This window comes from Polypterus senegalus, chromosome 13, assembly GCF_016835505.1.
Source record: "Polypterus senegalus isolate Bchr_013 chromosome 13, ASM1683550v1, whole genome shotgun sequence".
NCBI lineage: Eukaryota > Metazoa > Chordata > Cladistia > Polypteriformes > Polypteridae > Polypterus > Polypterus senegalus.
In genome coordinates this window covers 140589715-140612592 of record NC_053166.1, presented here as the reverse complement: position 1 = coordinate 140612592, position 22878 = coordinate 140589715, and the positions used below count along the sequence as shown (strand labels likewise).

Below are 22878 nucleotides of genomic sequence, written 5' to 3'. Positions count from 1 at the left end.
GCTGGAGAATGAAGTTTTTGTTAACATTAAACATTTTACTTCCTCAGCACTCTTGTACTGAGTAAATTGAGTTAGGATAACACAAACATTGGTAGATGTAATTTAACTATTATACTAATAACTTTCTTTGTACTTTGCTGTGTAATTATTTCACCTCATAACATTGTTCCTGTATATTTAATTTTTAGGGACATTTTACCTTATAGCTATCCATCCATCCGTCCATCCATTACCCAATCCTCTATATGCCAACCACAGGGTCACAGGAGTCTGCTGGAGCCAATCCCAGCCAACACAGGGCGCAAGGCAGGAAACAAACTCCGGGCAGGGCGGCAGCCAATCACAGACCTAATAGCTATTTTATCTTCATTTGTTTGGCATTCATTTAATTTCATTTTCATTCATTACATCACTAGCTGGATATTTTGAATATTAATTGACTGCTGACAGAACAAATCCATACAGAGTCAAACATGCAAATGTATCTCACCATCGTGTGAGGTGGTGAATTTCTTGTTACAACACCTACTCCTTCTATTGAAGTTATGTTTTTGAAATGTTATTCTTAAATATTCAATAACTTCTTTGCAAGTTTCATCCTTTATTAACCATTATATGTTTGCCTGTGGGCAGCTCGGTGGCGCAGTGGTAGCGGTGCTGCCACGCAGTTAGGAGACCCGGGTTCACTTCCCAGGTCCTCCCTGTGTGGAGCTTGCATGTTCTCCCCGTGTCTGCGTGGGTTTCCTCCAGGCACTCCGGTTTCCTCCCACAGTCCAAAGACATGGAGGTTAGGTGGATTGGCAGTTCTAAATTGTCCCTAGTGTGTGTGCGTGTGTGTGTCCTGCGGTGGGTTGGCACCCTTCCCGGGATTGGTTCCTGCCTTGTGCCCTGGGATTGGCTCCAGCAGACCCTCGTGACCCTGTGTTCGGATTCAGCGGGTTGGATAATGGATGGATGTTTGCCCAAAGGCTCCTTGCCTTTATATAAAATCCTCAAGAAAACTAAGTTTACAGTATATTTACCCTTATGTCTAAAATAAACACATTATATGTAACTATTTTACAGTACAGATCTGACCTAGTATCTGGACTTAGTCCTAGTAGTGGACTAAAAGCCAGAAGTCTACGTAACCATCATCATCAAGTCCTTCCGTGAGAACCCTAAATACAAAGAGGACTGTTTCATTTATGTTAGGTAGAATGCCCAGTGGGGACTGGGTGGTCTCATGGTCTGGAATCCCTGCAGATTTTATTTTTTTTTTCTATAGCCGTCTGGAGTTTTTGGTTTTTTTTCTGTCCATCCTGGCCATCGGACCTTACTCTTATTCTATGTTAATTAATGTTGACCTATTTTATTTTCTTATTTTGTCATTTATTTTTCTATTATTCATTTTGTAAAGCACTTTGAGCTACATTTTTTTGTATGAAAATGTGCTATATAAATAAATGTTGTTGTTGTTATCTGTTTACAAAGTTACTTGGCTTTTGGTTGTCAAATTTCCATTAGAAATAAGATTTACTTGGTTATTGTGTGGATGATTACCCCCACTTATACCCCATGTTTATTACATAAATATTAGTCATTAGGGAGAGCAGATTTTAATAAACAGTATGAAATATTTCTGTTAGAACCACATTTTAATAAATTCATTTTTTAATTATTTATTTTATTTGAAGAAAATAACATTGTATACAATCAAGTTGAACTTCTACAACAAATTACATAATAGTCAGAGCAAAAACAGAGCAGTTAATGGGTTAGGAGTGATAGTGCAACTAAGAGTGATTGAGAGACATTAAAAGATTTTTGTCCAAAATAAAGCTAATTTGGTGCACTCGCAAAACATTTGGCCCAGTGATGCTAGAGCTAGACTGCAACACTCACAGGCTGGACCTCAAGCTGAATACATTTTGGATAATTTTAAACAAGACAGATGTGACCAATGAAAGATTTTAAGGTGAATTATTTTAATGCTATGTGCAAATAGAACTAGAGAGTAATCTATGACTGTCTGACCTAAATCCTTTTTCTGAGATATTAATTGAAACACCCTTTTCCCACCAATCCCTTTTTTGAGATCATTTTATATATTGTTGAGATGCTATATGAGTCTTCAAAACTGATCAGTATTTTCTAAGGAATAGAAATGGGTGAGAGCTGTGGAAACCTGGGTAGGTTTCTTTAAGCCAAATATATAATTTGAAAGTGATGGAAAACCTGAGTTGCTGGGAACTTAATACCTGACTGCTTAGTTCCGAAAAGTATTCAGCAAAGTTGTAGACTGCATTTCCTTTTACTAAGTAGCTAAAGATGAGCTGGATTTCTGTAGTGTTGGACAGGGCTGTTGACATCACAGTTAAGTCAGCAAGTTGCACAGCAGTTAGCAGCTGTATGACTTCAAACTGTGGGGTAAAGAGAAAAAAAGATGAATTGTAATGAATGGGTTTGTTTACTGACAAAGCAGATCTGTGTGGAGGGGAAGAAAACTGAACGAAGCCATTCTTTTGTACTGTGTGGGTTTAATTGTCACCTTGAAACCTTGGATTTTAAGCAGTGCACATATTTGCTTATGAGGCTTACCCCATTAAAGTTGTAATTTAAAAGGACAAAATCGCTGTATTGAGCAAAGATGCAAAATTGGCCATAATTCTCCATGAGCCACATTTGACTGTCCTCCCCTGGTAAAGCACAAGCGAAGCCTATAAGGAAAGGTGAGAAAATGAGAAATAAGTCCTCTAAGCAAACCGAGAGCCAATATGTGTATATATTTCACTGGCTGATTGAAGGATGACTTTTTTTGACCTTCAGTATGCAACAGGAAGACAGATTAAAGCCACCACCTACTGATTTTGCTCACAATTACCATTTTGCACAACTCGCTTCAAGTAGCCTTCGGCAAAGCTAAACACAGCTTTGGACTGTTCCAGTGACAGAGATGTAAAGACGCTGTCAAAAGCCTTCATTCTGTAGATCATAAAAACAAAGAAACATGATCAGATGGCAATGCACAGACTTCTTCCCAAACAACAGAAACCAGAGGAGGATAAATCAAAGTATATTTCTTACATTGCTTGGTAAGATTCACAGGAAATATTCTGCGGTAGAGCTGACAAAATGTTGACATTGACCCCGGATAGCAGTGGGGCCAGTTTCACTTGAAACCAAACTTGCCAATCCAAGAGGGTAAAGCTTGGGAAACGAAGAGTCAGGATGGTGATGGCTCTGTATAGCATGAGTGTTGCCACTTTTGTGTTCTTGATGACTGTGAGGTTTTGCTGAAGAAACAAAAAGAACAAGTTATGCTTTAAAAAACACAAAATACCTATTAAAATGGATGATATTAATGGTTCAGCAGCAGTATCAGGAACCTGAATCACATAAGAAACAACTGCAGTTGCAATTTGGAGGTAACTGCTGGTCAAAGTAATACTGTTTGATCAGTGAAAAACAAAGAAGAATGTGCCTTCTGCTCCACTAAGTGTATGGACATCTAGCCATCCGCAATGAATAGTCACCGGGTAAGTGAAACTGCAGTGCTCTTGTCAGGCGAGTGACACTGAGGCAAAAGAGGCCATTTCTCGTTCCCAATTAGAAACTAATTCATCCAACACAGGAGGATCGACTGGCTTGTCTCGCCTTGAAGTTTCTATGGTAATCATAATTAAGAAAATGTAAACATCTACCTGCAATGCAGAAGTTTGAAACTGGTAGAAGAATGTATCAATGTTTTCTTGGAACAAGGAGGACATGGTAATTTCAGAGATGTCACTGACGAGCATCTCACTGTCCTCGTCTTCCAGGAGAAGGTGCACGGTGAACTGGGCGACCTGGGCTGTGGAAAGCAATTCCAGCACTTCCTTCTGTTGGGAATTGACAGTGGCAAAAGAAGCGGATATAAGGTACACTGTTAGAAAAGAAGAAATTCCCAACAATCTGTTTCTTATTGGCAAAGGGACTCACCCCATTCAAATTTCCACAGAGCTGGGAAAGTTCCAGGTATGAAGCACTTGTATAGAAGGGGCCCAGAATCTGTGTTAGACACTGTCTACTGCTGGTGATGCTGCCTGAACAACTAGAACCTGTTGAAAGCAAGGAGGACACAGATGAAACAACACTTCTTATAGCTGCCTAACTCATTCGGAGTAAGGCTTTTGAAACTCTGCGAATTGATCAGACTGGAGAAAATTGCAACCTTCATATTACAGACTGCGCTCTAGAGCATAACATTTACCTTCACTGGAGGTTAGTAAGTAATTCCTGCTGAAACTAAAAATGTCATCACGCTGTTCCACTGTCAATGATTGAGAGACGTCAGTAAGCCCTTGAATTCTATGAGAAAAGGATATTCCCAATGAGACAGGCCTAATAGAACTCATTTGCAATGACAGTGGCTCTAAATTCATGCAAGGACTCCTTGTGGATGTAGCCACAAAGAGAGAGAATTCAGAGTCAACACACAAGACACCTTGTCACTAAAACTTACACTGCTTTGTAACTGTTGCAGGTGATGCTTAATGGAATAGATCCAAGTACATCAGAGTTGACACTGGGTAAAAGCAAGGACAACCTCACTGTAAACCAGTCATACACGTCAGAGGAATTGAAATAAACCCAATAGGGGAGGAGAGCTTCAAATGTTTTATTCAGCATGGTCTCTCTCACTTGAGTGTTTCTGATGACTGTCACATTGTTCTGTGGAGAAAAAATATGTTACAAAATACATCAGCTCCACCATAAGGTAAACAGGTGCAAACAGAACGCAAATGCTGGATGTTTGCTGGATGTTGTCAAGAGAGATATCTGTTACTTTTGAATCGGGTGAGAGTTTGTTTGATTGATTTTTTCTTTTTTTTGTTTTTGACTGGATTTTACTTCAGGCAGACTGTTCAAACGATGCTATTGTTCACATCCAGGTAATACTTATAGATGTGACTGCTCCATGATGACAAAAAAAGGAATCTGCTGAGCCTTTAAATTCTAGGCAGACACATTTCTGAAGAGATCCCAGAGTTTTGAAAAAAGGACAGTACACCACAAAGCACAGAGGAATATTATAAATCATGTCTTCAATCCATCACCAACAAAGGAAGTGTCTAGTTATCTGACCGTCCTCATCGTGAAACACTGAATACATTAAAGTGCTCAGTATATGATATATCATACCTTGGACGCGAAAGAAACAAAACTGTCAAAGAATACTTCAATCTCTTCTTCACTGATGAAGTTCATAAGCACATCAAAGGTGTAACTAGCGACCCAAACACTGTCCAGGGCGCCAACGCTGGAGTCAAATATCAAGGCTGCAATTTTTGTTGGAGGAAGAGTGTCTAAATCATTCAACTAGGGGGAAGAAAACATGGAAAGACTAAGTAACTGTTTTCGTTGCATTGCATTTGTAGACATGAGACCTACTTTAAAGGAAACGAATATGGGCATACAGAAGAAATGACACTGTGAAGGACAGAATAAATAGACGTTAAATACTGTTTCCTCGACATGCCGACAATACGTCATTACTGATTTTCTAAAGATATTCAAGCTTCCAAATCTGGTAAATGTAACCACAGCATTTTAATTTGTGTTAATAAGCAGGGATCAGTTGCATACTTAGCTTTCAGGAAAGAAAATGCATAACATCATACCTTTTGTAGGTTTGGATTTAAATCGATTATGTCCTGGGCATTTAGGCTTTCTGCAAAGGGTCCAAAGTTCTGGTTGATCCACTCCCCAATACCGATTCCTTCTGTGTAACATTCTAATAAAAGAAAGGAGTATAGTGTTTTCCTTCCGAAAATGAGAATAGCTGTTATTGCCAAATATTGAAACTGGGATAATTATATTTTCAGGAAAAAATTGAAAGTCACTGATGAAAGTGAGGAAAGTATGTTCTCTTGGTACTTCCTACCTGAGGCACTTCTTTTTTCCTGCAGATAGTTTAGTAACACATGTGCTATTTCCTTCTTTGTTTCAGGACTCATGTCGGCAGCAGCTCCACCCAGCCCACTCAATCTACCAGAAAACAGAAGAAAACTAAATAGAATCCTAGAAGCTCAATTCTTCACATACACTTCACAGTGTGCTAGCAACCAGGACATTTCAGAGGAAGTGAAAATGAATCCACAAAGTAATTCCTTCTCTGTGAAATGGTTTGGCTCATTCCTAAAACAATTTGATATCTCCAGTAGAACAAAGTATGAAATACTTGGGAGCAAGTAGATAGTTCATTGTAATTTGCAGCTGGTGCTTTTGCAAAGAAAGTACAAATGTGACTTAATTATTAACAGCACAGGTATTTAACTCTTTTTCACTCAAAAAATTCCACACCAATGAAACTTTCACCTCAGACTTACAAAATGTTATATAGAAATGAAACCCAGATGTGTTGATGTTCTTACGTTGAGGAATCCCAAGCTGCGAATGCACAAGTCTACTTGTGCAGCAATGGTATAACCTGTGGCCTTAGCTGGTGCTTGATAGCCCACTAACAGGCCAGCCACACATCTGGGATTCAAAATGTGTGTTTAACATTTCAGGTATTGTTATGTGGGATAGAATTATCTTATTATTGGTATCCAGCGTTGTCACTCTGTAACATTCGGCATCAGTTGGGATGGCAACACGGTACCAAAGGTCCACACACTCCTTTCATTTATATTCGCAGGCACAGTTAGACCTACTTTGAATTTTCTGAAAGTCTTTTCATCAAAATTGAATCCAACTGTTCAATTCCAGTACTTGAGTCAAATTCTTCAACCACACAAACACTCACACAGGGCATGAAAGAAAAATAAAGCATATTGCTCATTTGAACCTGGAAACCTTGAAAGCACCAGCAATAGGGAGAAAGACAAGTAACATTTACGTTTTTGTTAGTTTTTTTTTTTTATTTATGCTTCCCATTTAAACACATTAAAATTTTTCCTTTACATTCCCATTTTTCTTAAACAAAGACATCCCAAAGGCCTTTGGACAAGGGTTTCTATCTCCATCAGCTTTAATTTTTTTGAAAATAACATATTGCAGTTATACATATAAGCAAAAGAAGTCAGACTCTGACAAAAACACAAGAACAAGAATCACTCACATTGCCTGGTATTCAGCACAACTGGTGTTAGAGATTGCAGACGCAACCATTTGGGGGTTGATCCAAGGAAGTACTGGCACAAGAGCCACTTGCAACCATTCTGCTCTTTCGGAGCTGCTAATTGTGAAGAAATATGGACCGACGATTTGATAGACCTGTTCAATCATGAAGGCTCCAACATCTGAATTGTGGACAGTGACTTTCTGAAAAGGGAAAGTGACCAAAACGACTGTCAGCATACACCCAACTCTCTATATTTGCTTAATCCATAGCAAACCTCCCTCTCTTTCTCTTAATTGATTTTGTTGCTGTCACTGCTGCGTACTTAGAAATGGAATTCTGAACATTTCCCTACGTCACTTTTTTTTGGATAAACTATACTCCCTGAAACATGAATTGAATTAAGCACCTCTGAAAATGAATGGATGGAATGAAGAAATGGTAGTTTTCTGCATGGTGTTCAATGTATTGTTAAACCTGTACCGCTTTGATGTCTTTAACAAGAACTGACCGATCTTGGTGTTTTAGATGCAGGTTTCTTGATGTACCATCGTCTAGTGTCAGAAAGAATTTGCACTTTTTACCTCAATGGGTTCATCTAAAATGGCAGCAATTAGTAAATGCGTTCCTTCTGTTTTTTTCATTTGCTCACTTTCAGAAAACATCTTGAAGCCATCCCTTTCAGGACATCATTGAAGTAAAGTCCAATTTACCTGACTGCTTAGTTCCGAAAAGTATTCAGCAAAGTTGTAGACTGCATTTCCTTTTACTAAGTAGCTAAAGATGAGCTGGATTTCTGTAGTGTTGGACAGGGCTGTTGACATCACAGTTAAGTCAGCAAGTTGCACAGCAGTTAGCAGCTGTATGACTTCAAACTGTGGGGTAAAGAGAAAAAAAGATGAATTGTAATGAATGGGTTTGTTTACTGACAAAGCAGATCTGTGTGGAGGGGAAGAAAACTGAACGAAGCCATTCTTTTGTACTGTGTGGGTTTAATTGTCACCTTGAAACCTTGGATTTTAAGCAGTGCACATATTTGCTTATGAGGCTTACCCCATTAAAGTTGTAATTTAAAAGGACAAAATCGCTGTATTGAGCAAAGATGCAAAATTGGCCATAATTCTCCATGAGCCACATTTGACTGTCCTCCCCTGGTAAAGCACAAGCGAAGCCTATAAGGAAAGGTGAGAAAATGAGAAATAAGTCCTCTAAGCAAACCGAGAGCCAATATGTGTATATATTTCACTGGCTGATTGAAGGATGACTTTTTTTGACCTTCAGTATGCAACAGGAAGACAGATTAAAGCCACCACCTACTGATTTTGCTCACAATTACCATTTTGCACAACTCGCTTCAAGTAGCCTTCGGCAAAGCTAAACACAGCTTTGGACTGTTCCAGTGACAGAGATGTAAAGACGCTGTCAAAAGCCTTCATTCTGTAGATCATAAAAACAAAGAAACATGATCAGATGGCAATGCACAGACTTCTTCCCAAACAACAGAAACCAGAGGAGGATAAATCAAAGTATATTTCTTACATTGCTTGGTAAGATTCACAGGAAATATTCTGCGGTAGAGCTGACAAAATGTTGACATTGACCCCGGATAGCAGTGGGGCCAGTTTCACTTGAAACCAAACTTGCCAATCCAAGAGGGTAAAGCTTGGGAAACGAAGAGTCAGGATGGTGATGGCTCTGTATAGCATGAGTGTTGCCACTTTTGTGTTCTTGATGACTGTGAGGTTTTGCTGAAGAAACAAAAAGAACAAGTTATGCTTTAAAAAACACAAAATACCTATTAAAATGGATGATATTAATGGTTCAGCAGCAGTATCAGGAACCTGAATCACATAAGAAACAACTGCAGTTGCAATTTGGAGGTAACTGCTGGTCAAAGTAATACTGTTTGATCAGTGAAAACAAAGAAGAATGTGCCTTCTGCTCCACTAAGTGTATGGACATCTAGCCATCCGCAATGAATAGTCACCGGGTAAGTGAAACTGCAGTGCTCTTGTCAGGCGAGTGACACTGAGGCAAAAGAGGCCATTTCTCGTTCCCAATTAGAAACTAATTCATCCAACACAGGAGGATCGACTGGCTTGTCTCGCCTTGAAGTTTCTATGGTAATCATAATTAAGAAAATGTAAACATCTACCTGCAATGCAGAAGTTTGAAACTGGTAGAAGAATGTATCAATGTTTTCTTGGAACAAGGAGGACATGGTAATTTCAGAGATGTCACTGACGAGCATCTCACTGTCCTCGTCTTCCAGGAGAAGGTGCACGGTGAACTGGGCGACCTGGGCTGTGGAAAGCAATTCCAGCACTTCCTTCTGTTGGGAATTGACAGTGGCAAAAGAAGCGGATATAAGGTACACTGTTAGAAAAGAAGAAATTCCCAACAATCTGTTTCTTATTGGCAAAGGGACTCACCCCATTCAAATTTCCACAGAGCTGGGAAAGTTCCAGGTATGAAGCACTTGTATAGAAGGGGCCCAGAATCTGTGTTAGACACTGTCTACTGCTGGTGATGCTGCCTGAACAACTAGAACCTGTTGAAAGCAAGGAGGACACAGATGAAACAACACTTCTTATAGCTGCCTAACTCATTCGGAGTAAGGCTTTTGAAACTCTGAATTGATCAGACTGGAGAAAATTGCAACCTTCATATTACAGACTGCGCTCTAGAGCATAACATTTACCTTCACTGGAGGTTAGTAAGTAATTCCTGCTGAAACTAAAAATGTCATCACGCTGTTCCACTGTCAATGATTGAGAGACGTCAGTAAGCCCTTGAATTCTATGAGAAAAGGATATTCCCAATGAGACAGGCCTAATAGAACTCATTTGCAATGACAGTGGCTCTAAATTCATGCAAGGACTCCTTGTGGATGTAGCCACAAAAGAGAGAGAATTCAGAGTCAACACACAAGACACCTTGTCACTAAAACTTACACTGCTTTGTAACTGTTGCAGGTGATGCTTAATGGAATAGATCCAAGTACATCAGAGTTGACACTGGGTAAAAGCAAGGACAACCTCACTGTAAACCAGTCATACACGTCAGAGGAATTGAAATAAACCCAATAGGGGAGGAGAGCTTCAAATGTTTTATTCAGCATGGTCTCTCTCACTTGAGTGTTTCTGATGACTGTCACATTGTTCTGTGGAGAAAAAATATGTTACAAAATACATCAGCTCCACCATAAGGTAAACAGGTGCAAACAGAACGCAAATGCTGGATGTTTGCTGGATGTTGTCAAGAGAGATATCTGTTACTTTTGAATCGGGTGAGAGTTTGTTTGATTGATTTTTTCTTTTTTTTGTTTTTGACTGGATTTTACTTCAGGCAGACTGTTCAAACGATGCTATTGTTCACATCCAGGTAATACTTATAGATGTGACTGCTCCATGATGACAAAAAAAGGAATCTGCTGAGCCTTTAAATTCTAGGCAGACACATTTCTGAAGAGATCCCAGAGTTTTGAAAAAAGGACAGTACACCACAAAGCACAGAGGAATATTATAAATCATGTCTTCAATCCATCACCAACAAAGGAAGTGTCTAGTTATCTGACCGTCCTCATCGTGAAACACTGAATACATTAAAGTGCTCAGTATATGATATATCATACCTTGGACGCGAAAGAAACAAAACTGTCAAAGAATACTTCAATCTCTTCTTCACTGATGAAGTTCATAAGCACATCAAAGGTGTAACTAGCGACCCAAACACTGTCCAGGGCGCCAACGCTGGAGTCAAATATCAAGGCTGCAATTTTTGTTGGAGGAAGAGTGTCTAAATCATTCAACTAGGGGGAAGAAAACATGGAAAGACTAAGTAACTGTTTTCGTTGCATTGCATTTGTAGACATGAGACCTACTTTAAAGGAAACGAATATGGGCATACAGAAGAAATGACACTGTGAAGGACAGAATAAATAGACGTTAAATACTGTTTCCTCGACATGCCGACAATACGTCATTACTGATTTTCTAAAGATATTCAAGCTTCCAAATCTGGTAAATGTAACCACAGCATTTTAATTTGTGTTAATAAGCAGGGATCAGTTGCATACTTAGCTTTCAGGAAAGAAAATGCATAACATCATACCTTTTGTAGGTTTGGATTTAAATCGATTATGTCCTGGGCATTTAGGCTTTCTGCAAAGGGTCCAAAGTTCTGGTTGATCCACTCCCCAATACCGATTCCTTCTGTGTAACATTCTAATAAAAGAAAGGAGTATAGTGTTTTCCTTCCGAAAATGAGAATAGCTGTTATTGCCAAATATTGAAACTGGGATAATTATATTTTCAGGAAAAAATTGAAAGTCACTGATGAAAGTGAGGAAAGTATGTTCTCTTGGTACTTCCTACCTGAGGCACTTCTTTTTTCCTGCAGATAGTTTAGTAACACATGTGCTATTTCCTTCTTTGTTTCAGGACTCATGTCGGCAGCAGCTCCACCCAGCCCACTCAATCTACCAGAAAACAGAAGAAAACTAAATAGAATCCTAGAAGCTCAATTCTTCACATACACTTCACAGTGTGCTAGCAACCAGGACATTTCAGAGGAAGTGAAAATGAATCCACAAAGTAATTCCTTCTCTGTGAAATGGTTTGGCTCATTCCTAAAACAATTTGATATCTCCAGTAGAACAAAGTATGAAATACTTGGGAGCAAGTAGATAGTTCATTGTAATTTGCAGCTGGTGCTTTTGCAAAGAAAGTACAAATGTGACTTAATTATTAACAGCACAGGTATTTAACTCTTTTTCACTCAAAAAATTCCACACCAATGAAACTTTCACCTCAGACTTACAAAATGTTATATAGAAATGAAACCCAGATGTGTTGATGTTCTTACGTTGAGGAATCCCAAGCTGCGAATGCACAAGTCTACTTGTGCAGCAATGGTATAACCTGTGGCCTTAGCTGGTGCTTGATAGCCCACTAACAGGCCAGCCACACATCTGGGATTCAAAATGTGTGTTTAACATTTCAGGTATTGTTATGTGGGATAGAATTATCTTATTATTGGTATCCAGCGTTGTCACTCTGTAACATTCGGCATCAGTTGGGATGGCAACACGGTACCAAAGGTCCACACACTCCTTTCATTTATATTCGCAGGCACAGTTAGACCTACTTTGAATTTTCTGAAAGTCTTTTCATCAAAATTGAATCCAACTGTTCAATTCCAGTACTTGAGTCAAATTCTTCAACCACACAAACACTCACACAGGGCATGAAAGAAAAATAAAGCATATTGCTCATTTGAACCTGGAAACCTTGAAAGCACCAGCAATAGGGAGAAAGACAAGTAACATTTACGTTTTTGTTAGTTTTTTTTTTTTATTTATGCTTCCCATTTAAACACATTAAAATTTTTCCTTTACATTCCCATTTTTCTTAAACAAAGACATCCCAAAGGCCTTTGGACAAGGGTTTCTATCTCCATCAGCTTTAATTTTTTTGAAAATAACATATTGCAGTTATACATATAAGCAAAAGAAGTCAGACTCTGACAAAAACACAAGAACAAGAATCACTCACATTGCCTGGTATTCAGCACAACTGGTGTTAGAGATTGCAGACGCAACCATTTGGGGGTTGATCCAAGGAAGTACTGGCACAAGAGCCACTTGCAACCATTCTGCTCTTTCGGAGCTGCTAATTGTGAAGAAATATGGACCGACGATTTGATAGACCTGTTCAATCATGAAGGCTCCAACATCTGAATTGTGGACAGTGACTTTCTGAAAAGGGAAAGTGACCAAAACGACTGTCAGCATACACCCAACTCTCTATATTTGCTTAATCCATAGCAAACCTCCCTCTCTTTCTCTTAATTGATTTTGTTGCTGTCACTGCTGCGTACTTAGAAATGGAATTCTGAACATTTCCCTACGTCACTTTTTTTTGGATAAACTATACTCCCTGAAACATGAATTGAATTAAGCACCTCTGAAAATGAATGGATGGAATGAAGAAATGGTAGTTTTCTGCATGGTGTTCAATGTATTGTTAAACCTGTACCGCTTTGATGTCTTTAACAAGAACTGACCGATCTTGGTGTTTTAGATGCAGGTTTCTTGATGTACCATCGTCTAGTGTCAGAAAGAATTTGCACTTTTTACCTCAATGGGTTCATCTAAAATGGCAGCAATTAGTAAATGCGTTCCTTCTGTTTTTTTCATTTGCTCACTTTCAGAAAACATCTTGAAGCCATCCCTTTCAGGACATCATTGAAGTAAAGTCCAATTTACCTGACTGCTTAGTTCCGAAAAGTATTCAGCAAAGTTGTAGACTGCATTTCCTTTTACTAAGTAGCTAAAGATGAGCTGGATTTCTGTAGTGTTGGACAGGGCTGTTGACATCACAGTTAAGTCAGCAAGTTGCACAGCAGTTAGCAGCTGTATGACTTCAAACTGTGGGGTAAAGAGAAAAAAAGATGAATTGTAATGAATGGGTTTGTTTACTGACAAAGCAGATCTGTGTGGAGGGGAAGAAAACTGAACGAAGCCATTCTTTTGTACTGTGTGGGTTTAATTGTCACCTTGAAACCTTGGATTTTAAGCAGTGCACATATTTGCTTATGAGGCTTACCCCATTAAAGTTGTAATTTAAAAGGACAAAATCGCTGTATTGAGCAAAGATGCAAAATTGGCCATAATTCTCCATGAGCCACATTTGACTGTCCTCCCCTGGTAAAGCACAAGCGAAGCCTATAAGGAAAGGTGAGAAAATGAGAAATAAGTCCTCTAAGCAAACCGAGAGCCAATATGTGTATATATTTCACTGGCTGATTGAAGGATGACTTTTTTTGACCTTCAGTATGCAACAGGAAGACAGATTAAAGCCACCACCTACTGATTTTGCTCACAATTACCATTTTGCACAACTCGCTTCAAGTAGCCTTCGGCAAAGCTAAACACAGCTTTGGACTGTTCCAGTGACAGAGATGTAAAGACGCTGTCAAAAGCCTTCATTCTGTAGATCATAAAAACAAAGAAACATGATCAGATGGCAATGCACAGACTTCTTCCCAAACAACAGAAACCAGAGGAGGATAAATCAAAGTATATTTCTTACATTGCTTGGTAAGATTCACAGGAAATATTCTGCGGTAGAGCTGACAAAATGTTGACATTGACCCCGGATAGCAGTGGGGCCAGTTTCACTTGAAACCAAACTTGCCAATCCAAGAGGGTAAAGCTTGGGAAACGAAGAGTCAGGATGGTGATGGCTCTGTATAGCATGAGTGTTGCCACTTTTGTGTTCTTGATGACTGTGAGGTTTTGCTGAAGAAACAAAAAGAACAAGTTATGCTTTAAAAAACACAAAATACCTATTAAAATGGATGATATTAATGGTTCAGCAGCAGTATCAGGAACCTGAATCACATAAGAAACAACTGCAGTTGCAATTTGGAGGTAACTGCTGGTCAAAGTAATACTGTTTGATCAGTGAAAAACAAAGAAGAATGTGCCTTCTGCTCCACTAAGTGTATGGACATCTAGCCATCCGCAATGAATAGTCACCGGGTAAGTGAAACTGCAGTGCTCTTGTCAGGCGAGTGACACTGAGGCAAAAGAGGCCATTTCTCGTTCCCAATTAGAAACTAATTCATCCAACACAGGAGGATCGACTGGCTTGTCTCGCCTTGAAGTTTCTATGGTAATCATAATTAAGAAAATGTAAACATCTACCTGCAATGCAGAAGTTTGAAACTGGTAGAAGAATGTATCAATGTTTTCTTGGAACAAGGAGGACATGGTAATTTCAGAGATGTCACTGACGAGCATCTCACTGTCCTCGTCTTCCAGGAGAAGGTGCACGGTGAACTGGGCGACCTGGGCTGTGGAAAGCAATTCCAGCACTTCCTTCTGTTGGGAATTGACAGTGGCAAAAGAAGCGGATATAAGGTACACTGTTAGAAAAGAAGAAATTCCCAACAATCTGTTTCTTATTGGCAAAGGGACTCACCCCATTCAAATTTCCACAGAGCTGGGAAAGTTCCAGGTATGAAGCACTTGTATAGAAGGGGCCCAGAATCTGTGTTAGACACTGTCTACTGCTGGTGATGCTGCCTGAACAACTAGAACCTGTTGAAAGCAAGGAGGACACAGATGAAACAACACTTCTTATAGCTGCCTAACTCATTCGGAGTAAGGCTTTTGAAACTCTGCGAATTGATCAGACTGGAGAAAATTGCAACCTTCATATTACAGACTGCGCTCTAGAGCATAACATTTACCTTCACTGGAGGTTAGTAAGTAATTCCTGCTGAAACTAAAAATGTCATCACGCTGTTCCACTGTCAATGATTGAGAGACGTCAGTAAGCCCTTGAATTCTATGAGAAAAGGATATTCCCAATGAGACAGGCCTAATAGAACTCATTTGCAATGACAGTGGCTCTAAATTCATGCAAGGACTCCTTGTGGATGTAGCCACAAAAGAGAGAGAATTCAGAGTCAACACACAAGACACCTTGTCACTAAAACTTACACTGCTTTGTAACTGTTGCAGGTGATGCTTAATGGAATAGATCCAAGTACATCAGAGTTGACACTGGGTAAAAGCAAGGACAACCTCACTGTAAACCAGTCATACACGTCAGAGGAATTGAAATAAACCCAATAGGGGAGGAGAGCTTCAAATGTTTTATTCAGCATGGTCTCTCTCACTTGAGTGTTTCTGATGACTGTCACATTGTTCTGTGGAGAAAAAATATGTTACAAAATACATCAGCTCCACCATAAGGTAAACAGGTGCAAACAGAACGCAAATGCTGGATGTTTGCTGGATGTTGTCAAGAGAGATATCTGTTACTTTTGAATCGGGTGAGAGTTTGTTTGATTGATTTTTTCTTTTTTTTGTTTTTGACTGGATTTTACTTCAGGCAGACTGTTCAAACGATGCTATTGTTCACATCCAGGTAATACTTATAGATGTGACTGCTCCATGATGACAAAAAAAGGAATCTGCTGAGCCTTTAAATTCTAGGCAGACACATTTCTGAAGAGATCCCAGAGTTTTGAAAAAAGGACAGTACACCACAAAGCACAGAGGAATATTATAAATCATGTCTTCAATCCATCACCAACAAAGGAAGTGTCTAGTTATCTGACCGTCCTCATCGTGAAACACTGAATACATTAAAGTGCTCAGTATATGATATATCATACCTTGGACGCGAAAGAAACAAAACTGTCAAAGAATACTTCAATCTCTTCTTCACTGATGAAGTTCATAAGCACATCAAAGGTGTAACTAGCGACCCAAACACTGTCCAGGGCGCCAACGCTGGAGTCAAATATCAAGGCTGCAATTTTTGTTGGAGGAAGAGTGTCTAAATCATTCAACTAGGGGGAAGAAAACATGGAAAGACTAAGTAACTGTTTTCGTTGCATTGCATTTGTAGACATGAGACCTACTTTAAAGGAAACGAATATGGGCATACAGAAGAAATGACACTGTGAAGGACAGAATAAATAGACGTTAAATACTGTTTCCTCGACATGCCGACAATACGTCATTACTGATTTTCTAAAGATATTCAAGCTTCCAAATCTGGTAAATGTAACCACAGCATTTTAATTTGTGTTAATAAGCAGGGATCAGTTGCATACTTAGCTTTCAGGAAAGAAAATGCATAACATCATACCTTTTGTAGGTTTGGATTTAAATCGATTATGTCCTGGGCATTTAGGCTTTCTGCAAAGGGTCCAAAGTTCTGGTTGATCCACTCCCCAATACCGATTCCTTCTGTGTAACATTCTAATAAAAGAAAGGAGTATAGTGTTTTCCTTCCGAAAATGAGAATAGCTGTTATTGCCAAATATTGAAACTGGGATAATTATATTTTCAGGAAAAATTGAAAGTCACTGATGAAAGTGAGGAAAGTATGTTCTCTTGGTACTTCCTACCTGAGGCACTTCTTTTTTCCTGCAGATAGTTTAGTAACACATGTGCTATTTCCTTCTTTGTTTCAGGACTCATGTCGGCAGCAGCTCCACCCAGCCCACTCAATCTACCAGAAAACAGAAGAAAACTAAATAGAATCCTAGAAGCTCAATTCTTCACATACACTTCACAGTGTGCTAGCAACCAGGACATTTCAGAGGAAGTGAAAATGAATCCACAAAGTAATTCCTTCTCTGTGAAATGGTTTGGCTCATTCCTAAAACAATTTGATATCTCCAGTAGAACAAAGTATGAAATACTTGGGAGCAAGTAGATAGTTCATTGTAATTTGCAGCTGGTGCTTTTGCAAAGAAAGTACAAATGTGACTTAATTATTAACAGCACAGGTATTTAACTCTTTTTCACTCAAAAAATTCCACACCAATGAAACTTTCACCTCAGACTTACAAAATGTTATATAGAAATGAAACCCAGATGTGTTGATGTTCTTACGTTGAGGAATCCCAAGCGCTGCGAATGCACAAGTCTACTTGTGCAGCAATGGTATAACCTGTGGCCTTAGCTGGTGCTTGATAGCCCACTAACAGGCCAGCCACACATCTGGGATTCAAAATGTGTGTTTAACATTTCAGGTATTGTTATGTGGGATAGAATTATCTTATTATTGGTATCCAGCGTTGTCACTCTGTAACATTCGGCATCAGTTGGGATGGCAACACGGTACCAAAGGTCCACACACTCCTTTCATTTATATTCGCAGGCACAGTTAGACCTACTTTGAATTTTCTGAAAGTCTTTTCATCAAAATTGAATCCAACTGTTCAATTCCAGTACTTGAGTCAAATTCTTCAACCACACAAACACTCACACAGGGCATGAAAGAAAAATAAAGCATATTGCTCATTTGAACCTGGAAACCTTGAAAGCACCAGCAATAGGGAGAAAGACAAGTAACATTTACGTTTTTTTGTTAGTTTTTTTTTTTTTTTATTTATGCTTCCCATTTAAACACATTAAAATTTTTCCTTTACATTCCCATTTTTCTTAAACAAAGACATCCCAAAGGCCTTTGGACAAGGGTTTCTATCTCCATCAGCTTTAATTTTTTTGAAAATAACATATTGCAGTTATACATATAAGCAAAAGAAGTCAGACTCTGACAAAAACACAAGAACAAGAATCACTCACATTGCCTGGTATTCAGCACAACTGGTGTTAGAGATTGCAGACGCAACCATTTGGGGGTTGATCCAAGGAAGTACTGGCACAAGAGCCACTTGCAACCATTCTGCTCTTTCGGAGCTGCTAATTGTGAAGAAATATGGACCGACGATTTGATAGACCTGTTCAATCATGAAGGCTCCAACATCTGAATTGTGGACAGTGACTTTCTGAAAAGGGAAAGTGACCAAAACGACTGTCAGCATACACCCAACTCTCTATATTTGCTTAATCCATAGCAAACCTCCCTCTCTTTCTCTTAATTGATTTTGTTGCTGTCACTGCTGCGTACTTAGAAATGGAATTCTGAACATTTCCCTACGTCACTTTTTTTTGGATAAACTATACTCCCTGAAACATGAATTGAATTAAGCACCTCTGAAAATGAATGGATGGAATGAAGAAATGGTAGTTTTCTGCATGGTGTTCAATGTATTGTTAAACCTGTACCGCTTTGATGTCTTTAACAAGAACTGACCGATCTTGGTGTTTTAGATGCAGGTTTCTTGATGTACCATCGTCTAGTGTCAGAAAGAATTTGCACTTTTTACCTCAATGGGTTCATCTAAAATGGCAGCAATTAGTAAATGCGTTCCTTCTGTTTTTTTCATTTGCTCACTTTCAGAAAACATCTTGAAGCCATCCCTTTCAGGACATCATTGAAGTAAAGTCCAATTTACCTGACTGCTTAGTTCCGAAAAGTATTCAGCAAAGTTGTAGACTGCATTTCCTTTTACTAAGTAGCTAAAGATGAGCTGGATTTCTGTAGTGTTGGACAGGGCTGTTGACATCACAGTTAAGTCAGCAAGTTGCACAGCAGTTAGCAGCTGTATGACTTCAAACTGTGGGGTAAAGAGAAAAAAAGATGAATTGTAATGAATGGGTTTGTTTACTGACAAAGCAGATCTGTGTGGAGGGGAAGAAAACTGAACGAAGCCATTCTTTTGTACTGTGTGGGTTTAATTGTCACCTTGAAACCTTGGATTTTAAGCAGTGCACATATTTGCTTATGAGGCTTACCCCATTAAAGTTGTAATTTAAAAGGACAAAATCGCTGTATTGAGCAAAGATGCAAAATTGGCCATAATTCTCCATGAGCCACATTTGACTGTCCTCCCCTGGTAAAGCACAAGCGAAGCCTATAAGGAAAGGTGAGAAAATGAGAAATAAGTCCTCTAAGCAAACCGAGAGCCAATATGTGTATATATTTCACTGGCTGATTGAAGGATGACTTTTTTTGACCTTCAGTATGCAACAGGAAGACAGATTAAAGCCACCACCTACTGATTTTGCTCACAATTACCATTTTGCACAACTCGCTTCAAGTAGCCTTCGGCAAAGCTAAACACAGCTTTGGACTGTTCCAGTGACAGAGATGTAAAGACGCTGTCAAAAGCCTTCATTCTGTAGATCATAAAACAAAATTGTTCTACGTAGTAAAATCGTTTTTATCGTTGCATTTTCATAGACGATCATATTTTCCTGAAAAAAAAATTGTTTGGTTATGTAGTTGAAAGGTTTATTGTTAATTAAAAAGTAACCATTGTGTTTTCTTGTCTATTATAATCTCAAACCAGTGGTTTTCATAAAGCAAAGTAAAAGATGAATCAAAAACAGTTTCCGAGAAATCAAGAAAACTCTAATGATGATTACAGATAAAAATTGTATAAGACATTTTGCTCTGTAGGTTTTTCTCATGTAGTTTTTTTTACTTTTCTTGCATGTTCCCAGTCTATAACAGGAAAATTCATTACTTAGAGAAAATCTTCTCAGACAGATAAAATAAACTTACCTTAATAAGTGATAGTAAGAAAATAGACAGTTTAATGCAGATTTAGAGATGGTTGGCAAACTTAGGAACAATAATATATTTACTAAGCGTGAAGCTATTTTTAAATGTTGTAGGAGCTATTTTTAAATGTTGTAGGAGGAGAACATGTAGCTGGGAGGATGGTTTGCTACCCGGACAGTAGGCTAGAGTGGAACAACAAACGGATTTAACCAGTTGGATTAAAAAATAGCTTTGTACCTGGCTGGTAAAATACAGTGGATGGCCCAACGGAAGCTGAGAGTCAGGAGCAGTTCCGTACCCCACATGCCAGGTGGTAGTGGACCCAGTCGTGACTCCCTCAGGGGTGATTTGGAGTTGGAGTCCTGAAATGTAACCCTGTTGGGCTCCCTGGGTGTCGATAGAGGGTGCTATAGGTGGAAGACCACCCTACTTTCTTTATGGCCGGGAGGTGTTTCCAGGGAGACACCTGACGTATTCCTGGGTCTGGCTTAAAAGGAGCCTGCTGTTGGAAAGGTGCTGTGGTTAAATAAATATCTTTTTACTGTCTCTTGGGTTTGGGGCCCCCTGGTAGTTACAATATTTATAAAGTTAATTTAGGTTAATCAGGTAGGCATGGTTCAGGATTACTTACACATTTTGTAGATCTGTTTATATCTATAAAGCTATATTTTCCTGATACAGTATATCCAGTAAGAAAGATTGTTTTCCTTATATTAAATCTAGCTTATTTCACTGTTTAGTACAGCGTTTCTCAAACTTTCGTATTTTGCACCCCGACTTTTCTACCTGGAATAATTCTGCATCCCCTGCATAATATAAAATGGGTGAGAATAACCAATGATACAACTAACAAAGGTATGATACTCATGCACTGTCGCAGTATCCTATCATTTTTACTTTCATAAGATTTGCATGTGTTCAGCTAACTTCCATGAAATATTTGCAATTTTTTTTTTAAAGTGCTTTAATAACTGTTAAAATGCCTTGTGTGGATTTTGGAAGTAATTCTAATCCAAAAAACAAATAAATAATTTATTCTTATTTAATTATTTTTTTATATAAACGATTAAATATGTTTTAATTTTTAATAATCTCGTAAACGAGGACACCGATGAAGTCAATCTGCGCTAGACAAACGTATTTTCGTCTGACTAATATTATACTGCTGTTAGTTGTATCATGAAAATAACCCAATACACAGTAAATTATTTAACTAATTTGGCAATTTTGGCTATTATCACCTGATCTACTGTTACGCGAATGTTTACGACAAATACTGATACGTCTTGAACTTTCTGGACTGAAAATACGCGACTATAAAAGCAGCAGCAGTGGCGCCGCTGAGAATTAGTCATTTGATCTATACATTAGAAATGTTTTATTTTAATTTTAGTTATAATGCATTTGTTTTGATTATATGCTTGCAAATTTAAATTTGATATAAAAATGTAAAAAAATAATTTGTTCATTTATTCGACACTCCCCTTGTACAGCTTCAGCGCACCCCACATTCTAAGAACCACTGGTTTAGTACATCCTACTTTTATAGGTGCATTGTTCATGTGATGTATGACTGTTAATTAAGATAAAGTGTATTGCTCCTTAAGTCAAGCTGACATTGACTTGTGTCACCAATTTATTCCTCTTGAGCAAAAGGCCTGCAAAGTTGAAATTTGTATTACACACTTGACAGCTATTACCAACAGAAGCAGGCTGAATTTCTAACAAGCTGATTGATGAGTTTTGATAGCTTCTTTTACCTTTACTCATACCATAGCTCCCTTGATGTGTACAAATTAAAATAATTGATAACTAGGTATTTTTTTTTAAAACATATTCTGTATCTAATAAGAACTTCATTAATCAAAATAAATGACATTTCAAGACTGTAGCAAACATTCAGTCCTTGGAGTCCCAAAACAAAAGTACCAACAAACAATACACCAATTACATGAAGTACAGAAGACTATACTATATATGATTGCTTCTCTGCTACTAATACTTCTACTACTACTACTATTGACAACAACAAAAATAACAATAATGATTGTATATTATTCATAGAGTGTCTTTCGTATGCTCAAAATACTTCATAAATATTTAAAGGCTAAAATAGAATAGACATAATGAAAAAGCTCAATAAATAACACAGGCTAGAGCAATTACCTGCAGTATTAAACAAAAAATAAAAAGATATATAAAAGAAACACAAATTCTGATGCAGAAACAGAATAATAAATGCCTGTAAAGCAGGACAAACGTTTGAAGGTTTTCCAATTGTATAAGCTAAGCTGATCACTGAAGGGTGAGCTGACAACAAATGGAACTTTTTTAAAATACCAGAAACTATCTGTAGTTTCAGCTGTAAGCTCAAAAGAAGCTCTGAGGGAGTCTGATTTCAACTTCAGGCCTAGATCCTCAGAACCAAATCTTTCACAGAATGAGGCACAAACTTTACAGGAACGTATTTCACCTACGTCCATTTTATATTACAGGGTATTATGTTCTGTCAGTACAACTTAGAGGTTTATTGCCTGTCATTATTATTAAATCATCATTTCAAGTCTCAAAGATGTAATCAGGAAGGCTGGATGAAGATCAAAAGCAATGTGGCACAAGACAGGTAAATGTCCTGCATGTGAACTATGCAAAAGAGAGAAACAGAATTAAACTAAACACCAAGTGAAACCGTTACTGAATGTTTTCCTGTAAATGTATTGCTGTAATGGAAAGAATATGTGTATTTTGAGTCAGAATTCTGTATTTCTAAGTGTTTATTATTGAGTTTACATGAGTAAACAAATTTTAAAAAACTCAGAAGTTTTCTTTGAAACAGTACCATTGCAATCC

At 38.3% G+C, this 22878-nt stretch overlaps 1 protein-coding gene across 1 annotated transcript; it reads right to left on the bottom strand.

Annotated features, from left to right (window-relative positions):
• Positions 1 to 1024: 1024 nt before the first annotated feature.
• Positions 1025 to 19645, bottom strand: LOC120543348. The gene is made up of 40 exons (XM_039776382.1): positions 19540 to 19645; positions 19257 to 19375; positions 18917 to 19078; positions 18204 to 18406; positions 17018 to 17121; positions 16756 to 16868; positions 16277 to 16453; positions 15597 to 15805; positions 15344 to 15441; positions 15073 to 15191; positions 14796 to 14972; positions 14179 to 14387; positions 13976 to 14076; positions 13693 to 13811; positions 13353 to 13514; positions 12640 to 12842; positions 11461 to 11564; positions 11198 to 11310; positions 10719 to 10895; positions 10039 to 10247; positions 9786 to 9883; positions 9517 to 9635; positions 9240 to 9416; positions 8624 to 8832; positions 8421 to 8521; positions 8138 to 8256; positions 7798 to 7959; positions 7085 to 7287; positions 5906 to 6009; positions 5643 to 5755; positions 5164 to 5340; positions 4484 to 4692; positions 4232 to 4329; positions 3961 to 4079; positions 3684 to 3860; positions 3067 to 3275; positions 2864 to 2964; positions 2581 to 2699; positions 2241 to 2402; positions 1025 to 1030 (listed from the first exon to the last, which is right to left on the bottom strand). The coding sequence occupies exons 1-40, from the start codon at positions 19637 to 19639 to the stop codon at positions 1025 to 1027; spliced, it is 5760 nt and encodes a 1919-aa protein (XP_039632316.1). The 5' UTR covers positions 19640 to 19645.
• Positions 19646 to 22878: the final 3233 nt, after the last annotated feature.